This window comes from Microtus oregoni, unplaced genomic scaffold (assembly GCF_018167655.1).
Source record: "Microtus oregoni isolate MIOR12 unplaced genomic scaffold, Mior012 000097F_ref0000449, whole genome shotgun sequence".
Lineage (NCBI taxonomy): Eukaryota > Metazoa > Chordata > Mammalia > Rodentia > Cricetidae > Microtus > Microtus oregoni.
Genome location: NW_024544710.1, coordinates 3,003,813 through 3,018,064, shown reverse-complemented (window position 1 = coordinate 3,018,064; position 14,252 = coordinate 3,003,813). Strand labels below are relative to the sequence as shown.

Here is a 14,252-nt window from a genome sequence, read left to right as displayed (position 1 = left end):
TGGCACTGGGTTTTGATCCTACTACATGTTCTGGCTTTGTGGGAGCCTAGCCAGTTTGGATGTTCACCTTCCTAGACCAGGACGGAGGCGGGAGGACTTTGGACTTTCCACAGGGCAGGGAACTCTGACTGCTCTTCAGACTTGAGAGGGCGGGGGAGAGGAGTAGGGGGAGGGGGAGAAGAGTGGGGGGACGGGGAGAGGAGTGGGGGGAGGGGGGGAGGAGTGGGAGGTTGGGAGGAGGCGGAAATTTTTTTTTCTCAATATAAAAACTGGGTATTGTTATAGAGTGTGTTTATAGATCCTGATACCCTCCTCTCTGGGGATTGTTTTTGTTTATTTAGGGATTTGACTAAACTATTTCAGTAAAATCTATTTCCCCATGGCATGTAGCATCTGGTAATCCTCAGAAGATATAGCCTTGGCAACATGCATTGTCACACTTAGAAGACAATGTTGCTACTGGGAAGAGGAGCTAGTTAACTATCTTTTTCAAAGATCTGGTAAACATCTTCCTCTGTTGGTATAAAGCTAATCCCCCACCGACTTCAACTGACCATTCTATTGTTTTGTAGAATCCCCAAACATAAACTGCTCCATTGTTTTAAACAATTAAACTCAGGCCCTTTCTGGTACAATCTTTAAGTCAAGTCTATGATACTTGTTCTAACACCTAGAAGCACTCCTTAGTGTTCTTTGGATTTGTTAAAGTTCTAGCTAATCTGTCTTTTAGTTTCTTGCTGTTACTGAACAATTAATTTCATCTTAATTATTTAGACATGTTTTTCAGAAGACTTACTTTGATGTGTGTGGGTTTTGCCAGCATGGGTGCACAATATGCATGTAGTGCCTGTGGAGGCCAGGAGAAGGCATCAAATCTCCTCGAATTGGAGTTACAGATGGGTGTGAGCCATCACGTAGGTGCTAAGAATTGAGTCAGATCCTCTGGAAGAAGAGCTAATAATCTTAACTGCTGAGTTGTCTGTCTAGCCCTTCATCTTAATTACTAAGAAACAAAATCTGCATTGAAGTCTCCTAAACTTTCTTAAAAAAGTTAATTTTCTTAAGAAGAGCTAAAGGGCTTTGCTTTTACAGTTTGTTTCTATCCTCCATGAGCATTTCTGTGCCAGTGCTCCAGCATTGATGGTAAGCACAACAGTCCATTTCCTTTGCAATGGCACTTCTGTTTTCCATACTAAGCTCTGGACAGGAGTTGTAGCTTCTGATCATCCCAGCTTGCATATTCCAGTGTAGGATGGTTGACCCGATCAAGAGGTAGGTGACCTAGTATCTTACTCTGCTCTTCTAAGGTAGATCCTACTTCACTAGTGTCTGGGGGTATAGAGGACCCCAAAGCTGTACTTGCCTGAACTAGGGCTTCTGTAATACAGAGCTTGGGAGAATGATAAATGATGCCAGCCTATTTTCTGAAGGAGAATTAGGTACCTTAAATTAAACTAGAGCAACTGTAAGTTGTGACCCCTTTGGGAAAACTCTAGCTCCAAAAATATTTACATTACAATTCATAATAGTAGCAGAATTACAGTTATGAAGTAGCAATAAAAATAATTTTATGGTTGGGTATTAAAGGGTCACAGCATTAGGCAAGTTGAAAACTACTGTTCTATAGCTTAGGAGAGAGGAGGCCTTGTGTTCTGGCTATAGCCATCTCAGTCAGTGCTTCTATTTTCCTGGGTTGGGATAGGAAAGGGATTGAGAACAGATACAACAGTATCTCACTGTTCTAAATAATTACATTTCCTAGAGTGTTTCTCAGCTTACTGTATGTCTTTTGGGAAATTGCCAATGGCTTCAAAGGGTTGGACTGTTCTTAAATTTTCAGCATTTTTGGCTGTTTTGCTGGAGTCTATGGAGCTCTTCATGCTATTGTTCTATAAGCTGCAATCAAATTCTATCTAAATCTATCTTCAAGAATTCAAAATACTGCAAATACTCTATTAAGATTTTCATATTCTTTTCACCAATTATATCTAACAGAATTCCTTTTTAATTTCAATTTAAATACATTACTCAAAATTGGTATCATTTCTTGTCAAAGTATTTCACTAACCTTTTTACTAGTCCTCCATCTTAATTTTGTTCCTTATCCAATATACCTCATCCAATCTATCTTCTTGGTAGTAGAATGAACCACCTTAAAGTCCCCTGATTATCTACATTGAATGGTTCTCTATGGATTGCAGACTATAATTTCAAACTATTTAGCATGCTATACAAGTCCTCAAATAGCTAGTCCTAATCTTCTAGCTAGAAATCTACCCTTACCTTGATGACAAGTTTCTTTCAAACTTCTGTACTATATACTTATTATTAGTCCCTTCCCCTTCTGAAATGTAAATTTTGATTTATTAAAACTTTTTTCTCAAAGACTTAATCAAATAATATCTACTTTATTACAAGCACTTATCAAGGTCAGCTAATTGAATTGAAAATTAAGTTAGGAGTCAATAAACATTTGTTAAATGAATATATCTCATGAAGCTTTTTAATGTATCTCTCTTTCTATCTGGGAGAATCACATTTAGAACCATATTTAGTGCCTGCTTTGTTTTTTTTTAAAGCTAGGCAGTGATAGAGAACACCTTTAATACCAGCACTCAGGAGGCAGAGGCAAGTGGATCTCTGAGTTTGAGGTCAGCTGGGTCTACAGAGAAAATTCCAGTACAGCCAGGGCTACACAGAGAAACTCTGTCTCAAAAAAAACCCACAAACCCCCAAAATACTGAAACAACAAAATAAACAGCTTCCAGAGTTGGCATTAAAATATTATCCAAAATGAAATTATAACTACCATTCTATTTAAAGAAATAGAACAAAATTATATTTATTCTGGAAGAAAGTTCTCATCTAAAAGAAGACTAGTTGGATAGTTAATTTATAGTTTCACAGAAAGGTTATTCAGACTCCAGGCCATGTGTTCTAGAAGAAAAATTAAAGAGTTTATCACCAAACACGTATTTGAAAAGAGAGAAGACTATTCTGAGGGGATTCACATTTTGGGTGCCTTTAGTACTGAGGAACTGGCCAAACAGGAAGACAAAGAAATTGAAATATCAAAAATACAGCGTTCAGGACTAAGCAAAAGGCTCAGCTGTAAAAGTACCCACTTTGCAATGATAAAGATTTGAGTCGTGATCTCCGGCAACCACGTAAAAGCTGGGAATGTCATGTACATCTGTAACTCTAGCTCTGGGGAAGGTGAGAGGGAGGCAGAGTCCCAGTGCTCACTGGTTATTCACTAGCTTTGGGTTCAGTGAGAGACCCTGTTTCAAAAGATAAAATGAAAAGCAATGGTAGAAGACACCTTGATATCAACTTCTGACCTCCACACACACAGGCAGACCCATGAACATGCACTTCTAGCCACATATGAACACACACACTACAGATACACACACAAGCATGGCACTAGCTCAATATGATGGAACACACCTATAATCTCATCTAATTGAGAGTCTGATAAAGGAAGATTATAAGTTTGAGTCTAGACTGGGCAACTTAGTGAAACTCTTTCTCTCAAAAAAATTTTAAAAGCTAGGATTTTAGCTTAGTGGCAGAGTGCTTCCCTAGCATGTGTGAGTCCCTCTGTCGAAACCCCAGCACCACAGTTAAAAACACACACACACACACACACACACACACACACACACACACACGGTACTGTGAATACATTAACTTATTCAGAATGCTGGAAATGTTCTTATTAAGTTTAGGAACTGGATATACTAGGATTACTTCCATTTTTAGTTTTACATCTATAAAGGAAACTATATTGTTTGTTTGTTTTGAGACAGGATCTCACTATATAGCTTTGACTGGCCTAGAAGTTGTTATATAGACCAGGGCTGGCCTGGAACTTACAACAATCCTTGGCATCTGCCTTCTAAGTGTTAGAATTATATACAAATGTGAGCTACTATATTACTTATAATTTTCTTCTACATATCAAACATTAAAATATAATTACAAATTATTTAAATAGAATATTGTTTAACAAAACATATATATTTAGATTCAAATCATACTCACAATGAGTATACAAAGTAGATGTTTCTATAGTTACACTAATCACAGGCATATTACTATAGTATGAAAATAAGAAAAAAACCTTCAACCTTCCCACCTATATCCTGGCATCTGAGAATTAATAAATAATAAAAATGCCTGTCTAAAGATCTAGTCAAGAATTTCATGTGCCTGTTTTTATAGAGTATTAATTAGATTCTCAATACAAATTTGTTTCTCAATAAAATAATATATTGCCTAGACCTCAAAAAACTTTTCTAGCTGTATAAAACTCACAAAATTCCATTATTTATAAGGTACTTATTTGAGTACTATAAAGAGATATTTTATTTTCTGGCCAATACCTACAGAGAAGCCAAAAGAACCAGAGCAGATGCTCCAAGCCCAGGGGCATGCAGTAATTCTCTCCTTGTACTGACCTGAGGCAGTCATTTGTGCTAGAAAGAGCAGGTACACAGAAGTAGCATCCAACTGCAGGTGTCCCCACTGGTCATCACCCACCACTGTGGCACAAGTTTTGGTGTTGTACTTGGCATGGAGGCTATCCTTAGTACTCTGACTATACTTGAAGGACTCTACTTTATCCACCTGAAGAGAAAAGAGCATAAGAAGGCTAGTTAGAAAGTCAGCCCATACGCTATGTATCTGTAGTGCTATGGCATATAGCACTGAACTCCACCTTCCCTAAGCATAACCCTGAGTGAATATTTAAGGTACATACTTATCTGTTTTCTGCTACACCATGTGCTACTTTTAATAAAAAACAACAAATGGTCAAAACAGCTATTTCCTGTCCATTGCCTTTCTTCTATGCTTTTCAAATGGTTGCTTTGTCATAATGTAGAGAAACTGGAAGTTCAAATGTATTAACACTTTAGTAAGATAACCCAGTGTTACACATTTATTTGTTCCTGAAATTAAAGTAGAAATCTACAGATACATTGAAAGAGGATATTTTTATTTTATGTGTGTACATGGTAGTTTGTAAGTATGGATACCCCCAAAGGCCAGAAGAGCGCATGAAATTCCTTGGAGCTGAAGATACAGGCAGTTGTGAGCCGCCCAACATGGATGTTGGGAACCAAACTCAAACTCAGGTCCTCTGCAAGAGGTGCTCTTTGTTCAGGTCCTCTGCAAGAGCAATATGTGCTCTTAACCACTGAGCCATCTCTCTAAGTTTTGAAGATGCCATGAGAAGAGTTAATGAGAACCATACAGTCTCAGAGAAATAGTATTATAGAAAGCTGAAATAACAAATTAGAAGAAAACCATTGGGAGCTGGGGTATAAGTTTAGTGATAATGTGTTCTGAGGATGCATAAGGCCCTGGGTTCAATTTGTAACACACACACACACACACACACACACACACACACACACACACACACGGGGCAGGGGGAGCCTTGTGAGTGAGCGAGCGGGGTGGGGTGGGGGAGTGCAAAGGTCCAGACAGGAAACCTTGGGTATAAGGCAATAGTTCTTGACCTAATTCCTGAAATGTAGTTGTTATTATTTATGCCTCTGATGTATAATAACCAGGACATCTTAAATATGTTCATTAAATTTGTGACTATACATACTCAATAAGATAGAAAGTATACATATCTGAAATACAAATGAAGCAGAAAAGACAGAGAGAAAAATGATATATGTGAACAAACTAGTAAAAAGATATATACAACAATTAATTGTATATATATTGAAAAGTCATTTGTAGATAAGTTTAGAAGTTGAGCATTGATTTCTTTCTACTTTCACAAAGTTAAGTCAGATTAAATATGTACATGTTTTAAGATCCTAGAATAAAGGTTTATTACTAAAAATGTTTGTGTGGAGAAAATGTCATAAACTCAAAACATAACTGTAAAAATATTTGCAATGTATGTGACAAATGATTAATATCCTTAATGTACAAGAACTCAGTAGGAGAAAAACAAATAAGCTGTCAACAAAAGGAGGTAAAGCTCTAGCAAGTAATTCACCAGTAAGGGACTGCAGATTTCCAATTCACATACAAAAGAATATTCAGCTACACTCAATGTCAGGGAATGCCAATTACTTCAAGTTCAAGATCCTTTGTCTCCAATTATAAAATTAAAAATACTTTGATTTTTTCTAATTACATTTTACATCATCAAATCTCATCTGGTGGAAACACTAAATTCAAATCAATATAGGGGTATGTATACGCTTTATTCCATTTACAGTAAAAGGAATGACTTCCTATCAAGAAATGTTTTTATATTGTAGAGTATTCTTCTCTTTCCACTGAATATATGAGAAATTATATGATACATGTACTTTGCTATCTTTTAAAAATCTAAAAATTTATTACTAAAACTGATCTGGACCTAAGAGTTTAAACAGTTCTAAACAATTATTTGTAAAAGGAGGAAAAATCCTGGAAGGGAATATTCCCATTGTAATAGGGTGGTGTAAGTCTCTGTGACATCCCCACCTGAGAGTTCCAAACTTTCTAAAATTAGAGTGTACTATTTGTGAATCTGAAAAAAGGCTATAGGCATTATTGGGAAGTTGTTAGGATACTGTCTTGTTATGCGTTGTTACCATTGCCATACCTGTCTGATCATGCAGTGCAGCAGTCCCCTCATTAACTTCACTACACTCTGCAGAAATAAATGGAAACAAGGCTGTTATAAACATACTGAGCTACAAGAACACTGACTCAGCAACTTCAGTCGGTACATGACCTTTGGAGAACAAGTAACCCTATCCTGGGTTCTAGTTACATGGCATTTACTTTATAGGTACACAGAACAGATTGCAGCTAAAAAATTAAATCAAAAGCCATAGGCTATGATTCCTTGGATTTAAATAATAATATAAGTTTGGAAGTTTTACCTAAAAATAAGGCAACCATCTAACAGGGGAGATGAAACAGCTAGAGAAAAGGAACACGTCAACTTACATGGTATATACCCTACAGTCTCCATAGCATCTTTGAATTTTTTTCATTTTATTTTTTAAAGATTTTTTTCATTTTATATGTATGGGTGTTTTGATTATTTGTATATATACAGATCATATGCATGCCTGGCATAAGTAGTGAATATGTTTTAGAACATATCAGCATAGAATAGCTTCTCCAATTCTCTACAAAGCTTTCTGTTTCACAATCTAGAAGACCTTAAATTGGCCTTGTGTCCCACAGATCATATATGAGCAATTTTTAAAGTAATACTGTGAGGGTGCCCATAAAATGAGGACACCTTTAAGAGAAAGAGTGACAATTCACTACTGTTTGGTCTAGTACTGGTTTGGTTTTACTTGGAAATGTGGGTTTTCAAGCACACAGAGTTTGAAGAGCCACAGAATACACAGAGAAAACTATTAAGACAAATGAAAACTGGAGTTTGGATCACAAGTAAGATCAGAGTCAAAGGAACAGATTTGCATAGAGGCAATAGAAAAGCCATGAAAAAAAAGATGAGAGAGGAAACAAGAGAATAAAATAATCAGAAGTGGAAGCAGCCAAAGAGAGACCTTGATTTACCTGAGTATTTATTTTTATAGCTATGATATTATATCTATATGCCCAAGAAAGGGGACATTTGTAAAAGCATACCTATGAATAATTCCAATATAGAATATAGAAGTTAGTTAAACCTATTTCTTCTCATCCACAATTCTCGTCTATTCTCAAATTTTATGAGAGAGAAGCTAAAATAACAGTTGAAACAAAGAATATAAATGATTAACACGGTTTTGGGGAAAATCTATACAGTAATGTTAAGTTGGCAGTAGGTAGAAATTTAACCCATGGATATACTGGATTTAATCTATGTTCATTTACTAGTTACAGGTCAGTTATTATCTAGGCACATTATTAGATCTGTCTATATTAGAATCTCAAATTGTTTTAAAGTAAGGTCCAGTAAGGATATCTCTGAAAAGCTTTCCAAGCAATTCCAACGTATGGCCAGAGTTTAGATTACTCATCTGGGCCAGGGACAAATCAAACCCATCACTGTTTCTGTCTATACAGTTATTGGAATATTGCCATGCTAATTCTTTACATATCATCTTTGGTTCTTTTCTGTTATACCTATAGAGCAGAGTAATTAGAGACAAGTGAACTATATGCCAAACATATTGACCATCTGACCCTTTACAAAGATGGGTGGGTTTCTAAATTAATGCTGACATAAGTTTTTAAAACATCAGACCTAATAGTCAAATTTATTTTGATCCTTTAAACAAATTCATATAAAATTTAGTAATTCCCACAAAAGCTTTTCTATACTGAAACATTATAAAGTTACTAATAAGGTGATATAAAAATATTTTCAGCTATGTGAAAGGTCATATAACAGAACACTAAAATTTTAGAACTGGCAATTCAGCTTTTTCCTCATTTTTCCACTTGGGTCAAATAAGGCAAGAAACCAAATCAGCATTATGATGCGACAACAGATTTATTCTAATGTTCTTGAAATGTTTTGATCAAATTATATCAGACATGTATTTACAGTTCTGCTGATATTAATCTATAGCAATCAATACAAGGAACAAGCTACCAAAGTACTAAAGTATCACAATACCAAAACATTCAGTAGGATACAGGACTAGGGGTTTTAAAAAAACCATTCCTACATTTTCCAAATTTCTATTATGGCATTATTTCTACAAAAGGTCTATACTTCCTAGGCTAGAGCAAAAACTCCATTAAGTTTTGTGTCTATTGCTATTGTGCTATTGCTATTGACAATACAGTGAGACTTGTCCCACTGCCGGCAACTACAGCTTCTGATTATATTGCTACTCTTAAAAATACCAAATCCCAATATCCTGACTTACAGATCACAAATGGAGTTCAAGGGAAACGACAGGAGAAAATGGCTGGTCTGGTAAGGCTCTTCTCTAATGGCAACAGATCCACGTATACTTACAACTAATAGCAGAGTACTTTATCATTACAGAGTTTATGGAATCAAAACAATGCCAACTTATTGCTCTTTTAGACACTTGAGAGGATGTAGTTCCGTTTGTGCTCAGAAGTTCCTTAAAGGATGCTAATTTACTGAGGGGAAGATGCCTTAAAAGTTGGCTTAAAATCATCTCCTAATGCTGACTTTAATTTGTCCCGAGGCAGGCAACAAGCTCTCTAAAATAGTGGTCATAACTTTAAAAATCAACACAGTCGTACTTCTGTCTGATGAGGAAGGCCTGTTGATTTGTGCCAGTTATGTGTATATAAATACTACAATTATTTTTCAAAAATAAGTAAAATAGTACTTATCTGCTCCCAAATAGTCTTCTCAATGAAAACAAAATGGTGGAACCTGAAAATACACTTAGAGGATTATTAACTTTAGGACTATCAGGGTAGGATTTTGAAAAGTAGTGAATATACTGCACCCCTTTCCTTGAATCTGCAAGTTTCAAGTTTCCACTGCAATAACCAAATCAAACTGCTTCAGTCAGAGTACATGGAAACTTTATAGAATGCAATTTCAGCAGGATGGCCTACGAGCGACATTTCCTTTAGCTCCCACTCACCCTACCACAACCACACACAGCTCCACATCTCTACGTGATTCTGTTTGGATTACCTGCTCCAGCTCATAGGCCTTCGCCTTGTCCTCATCACGGTCTGCGTTTTTCCGATATGCCAGGCCCAAACCCCACACAGCCAGGATGCTGTACACATTATCTCGGACCCAGGCATCTTTCTGATCATAACTGGCTGGAAGCAGTCCTGTCACTGGATTCTGCAAGATCAACCAAGAGAGGACAGGCAGCTAACTTCAGAGTGTAAAAGGAAACATAATCTATGGAATAGTTTATTTGGAAATCTTAGTCTTTCTCCTACTTCCCCATTCTTGAGTTTTAGAACTTTTTTTTTTTTTTACCAATTTCAGGCAGACATTATCCCCCAGCTTTACTGAGTTATAACTGACAATAAATTTATACAGATTTACAGTATGCAACAGGTTAATTTGACACATACACGAATCTATGGTGAAATGATTAGCGCAATCATGCTAATGTAGCCATCACCTCACTTTGATGTGGTGGGATTTACTCTTTCAGCAAATTTCAGGTATACAATTCAAGTACTATGGAATAGTCAGTGTGCTACTGATGTTAATCAGTGTTGCAGAACATACTTGTTTTGTAACAGAAAGCTTGTTCTCTTTCCGTATGCTATCTTAAGACTGAGAAAGAGCCGGTTGGAGGCTTACAAATCCAAATGTGGGTATTATTAAAATAAAGGCACTATTAAAGTTATTATCAAATGTATTACTAAGAATTGCTAAAAGTATTTTTTAAAAATGTAATTTTTCAGTTAAATTCAACTACGAACGAAGTAAAGGAGTAAAAAATATATTTAGAAATACATACAGTCAGGTGTGATGCCTTATGCCTGTAATTTCTTGGCTGGAGAGACTGAGCAGGAGACTGATGCTACTTCAAGGCCAGCCTTGGCTACACACTGAGTTTCTGTCATCATGGGCTACAGAGTAAGACTTGGTTTCAAAAACAAACCAAACAACTCCAAACAGTATACATTAGCCAGGTGCAGTGGTGTATACCTGTAATTCCAGCACTGAGGGGCTGAAGCAGGAGGATGGAGAGTTTGAGGTCAGCCTGGGTTACAGGGTGAAATCCTGTCTCCAGCAAACAAACAAAACAAAAACAACTTAGGAAACAAACAACAACAACAACAAAAAACCCACTGGTTTATGATCTGTTATCCAAACTCAGGAGACTGTGGCTTCCAAGTTCAAGGCCAGCCTAAGCCACGGAGCAAAACTATTTAAACAGAAGTATACACAATGTGCCTTGACCTTGGCAATAGTCTAAGGTCTCTTAGGATGGCTAAATGTTCTCCTACATCTTTGCGGGGAGTAGAAGTAGATGGCTGAAACCCGGGGTGAGGGTGTCAGTAAACAAGTGCTCCTGGTACCCACCTGTAGCCGGGAGTGGGGGGAAGTGGGTAGTTACTGGAATTACTGCAAAGGGGTGGGAGTTGTGGTTATTCATGCCACACTTTGGTTCTTCCTCAGGTTCAACGTGTAACTTTCCTGCAGGATCTTTTAGGGCCTCCCCACAGACAAACGCTTTCGAGGGTTCACCCAGGGTCAGTGTCCAACTGCTCACACTTCACCCTTGCTTACTCTTACCTGATGGCACAGGATGGTCTGATGCACCAGCCGAGCATAGCCGTCCAGGCGGACCCCTGAGTTACTCCGACTCCTCATCGCACCAAGTCCCTAATCCCCCAGTCCACACTCAGGGGAAGCTTGGACACCAGGCCTGCGGAAACCTTCGGAGTGCACGCTCACTCGCTTGGCCGATGGTTCCCGCGCGGCGCCCCGCTCCAGCGGTCTCGGAGTCCACTTTAGGTGGCGGCTCAGCTTCCCGTGGTCTAGGCTTCAACTCGCAAAGTCCCCGGTCTCCACTCAGTCTCCCATGACCCCCGGGAGCCGAACCGGCATCCTCCTTTGGACTGAGGGAGACCTCAGCAGCTTGGAGCCTCCAGGCTGGCAACTGCGGCGGGTCAGCGGCCACGGCCCCGCCTCCCCTGGCGAGCACGCGAGGGCGGGGCGTGGGTCCTGCAGCTGCGCGCTGCGCCCACGGGCTGGCCGCTGGGGCGCGTGGCGGGGGGGGGGGGGGGGGGCGGCCCGGGGCGGCCCTCCGCCCAGAATGTGTCGCCGTAGGCAATGTGCTCTCCTGAGGTTATTTTTGAAACATTCCAAGTGACTATTTTAATTTTGCACGCCTGTTGTGTGCACAGGCTGTTGCTCTCACTTCTGAGGGACTAGTTTTAGGAACCCACGGGAACTTGGAAAGTGAAAGGAGAGACTATGCGCATTTGCGCTCAAGGGCTGAGCGGTTCGATTTCCGGATCTTTGACAAAAAAGTCGGATTAAACTCTGAAACCAAACAAAAGAGAGCTCCCTGGGGTTATTGGCTCCTTAGAGACGCGCGCGAGTCCAGGGCGTGGGAAGGAAGAAGCAGTTAGAGATCTTTGAGGAAGTAAGTGTTGCAGGCAGGGAACAGGGCAAAGAGCGAGCAGCAACCGAGGGTGGCCTTGGTGGGACAGCTGGCAGTGGAGTACCTGCTTTGGCAGGCTTCCCCCTAGTGTTGCCACCACAACAAAGATTCAGCTGAAAATAAAGCGGGAGAGGGGTTAGGGAAGAAGGCTGCAGAGGACACTGTGACAGGCTTGGGGAATCTGCCTCCTGCAAGAAGTCCCCAGGGCGTTTGCTTCCTTGCTCTACAGTCCCCACCCCCCATCATTTTTTCTCTACTGTTCCAAACCCTGCACCCCAGTCAAGGCTCAGCTGGAGTACCACCTGCTTTCTGAATTGCGGGGTAAGCGTGAGACTGTCGCTTGACCTTTCGAGTTCTAAATCTAAGCCTTCCCTGGCCACCTCCCTCGGGCCACAGTGATTTTGCATTTTCATTCATCTTTTTTTTCTTCTTAAGTTTCTTCTCTCCTTACAAGCTGCTTCTGAACCACCGCCACCGCCGCCATGGCCTCGTCCTCACTAAGTATAACAAATAGGCACCTTGGAAGGTGACTAATGAATCTTTGCTAATGAAGATTGAAGGCTGAGTGCTCAAGAACGCTGAGCTGGGATTTTCTGGTTAAACAGCCAGTCAGTGATGCAGTTCAATACAGTGACACGGACTTCTCGGGCAGGCAAGCAAATAGTTTCCATTGCAGTCACTACCTACACAAATGCAGTGACTGGCAAATAAGCCACTTCAAGGCCTTAGTGCACAGGAAAGGGGAGTTCAATTTGGAGAGTATCCCCCTGCTCGGGTCCCTAACTCCCTGATAGCTTGCTTTCACTCAGACTATAGCCTCAGCCACCTTTTTCTCTACCCTTGTCCCCTTCAAGTGTCTGTCCTCTGGACTTTTTTCATCTCAATATTATCTAAACACATTTTCAAAGCATTAAAATAATATAGGATCACCGAAGAAAACTTGCAAAATACAAAAAAGTGAAATCAAAATTTGAAACCATCCGTCATGCCCCACACCACCACCTGTTGACACATACATTTGCTACTGTTTATATTCCTTCTGCCATAGATCTCCCTTCACCTCCTAATATCATAAGTGGATCAGGAATGGCAGACGTGAGCTATCACTAAGAACGGTAGCTAGCTGGCTAGCAATAGACCCTGTTGGCTGGCATTGCCTGGGTGCTTTCATCGTCAGTCCAATTTAGATTTTCAGTCTTGTAGTCTTAGAAACCTGATCTGCTCAGTGTCCCAGAACTGGTAAGACACAGGAGGCTGACTCATGCTGATTACCTCACAAGAGCTTGGTGCATGAAGACCTGGACGCTGCTTGATAATGAGAACTGTACCATAGCTTACATTAACTGACCACCACATTTTCTCCCTTTAGTAAGTTGCAATCATTATTATATAATTTAAATAATGGTCCTATTAGGTAGATGCACTCCTGATTAGCATACATTAGTTATACAAAATAGTGAGTTTCTTTAAAATGCATTCATAATTAAACCTTAGAGGTGGAGAAGTGATGGCACATGAAAATTAAGTCCTATTTGGCAGTGTGATCTATGTTGGTTTCATGTATCTTCCAGGGCTCACTGGTACATTTTTAAATGTCTATCAAAATTATAAATCAAATTAGAGTTGTCAGTCTGAAATCACTGTTTCTTTTAAAAATTATTGTCACATAAAAGTTGTACATACTTATGGAGTACCATGTGATGTTTTGATGCATACACATGTTGTAGAATATTTAAATTAGTATGTAAGTAAACTTTTTATAAATAGAGTTGAACTATTACAAATAAGGTTAAATATCTTCTATCAGAGTCTTCTTCATCCCCTTCCTGAAGGCAGCTGCCATGATTGGATTGACTTGTGTCCTTCCAAATTGGTTCTGAAGGATTTATACGTATATTTGGAAATATGCATATGAAAAAAATGTACTATCACTTTATCTGTGTCTTAAAAATTGTCATTTATTTATTTTTTGTATGTACTATGTGATGTATGTGTATATCCATCTGTGGGGGGGGGAGTGTGTGTTAACCAGCAGAGGTTGAAGTTAGGTGTCCTTTTTATCACTTGCCACTTTGTCATTTGAAAGGAGCCTTCTCACTAAAGCTTGAGCTCACTATTTTAGCTGTCCAGAAGTATTCACCTGTCTCCTTCCCCCAAGTGCTAGGGCTACAATTGAGCACAACCACT

The 14,252-nt window shown here is 39.2% G+C and overlaps 1 protein-coding gene across 1 annotated transcript in view; it reads right to left on the bottom strand.

Annotated features, from left to right (window-relative positions):
• Positions 1-11,498, bottom strand: part of LOC121442853 (phosphorylase b kinase regulatory subunit alpha, skeletal muscle isoform-like) — a 139,479-nt gene extending 127,981 nt beyond the window's left edge. Inside the window, 4 exon segments of the mRNA XM_041644506.1 lie at positions 4,464-4,632; positions 6,623-6,670; positions 9,617-9,775; positions 11,192-11,498. Coding sequence (XP_041500440.1) covers positions 4,464-4,632; positions 6,623-6,670; positions 9,617-9,775; positions 11,192-11,269 — 454 coding nt within the window. The 5' untranslated portion in view covers positions 11,270-11,498.
• Positions 11,499-14,252: the final 2,754 nt, after the last annotated feature.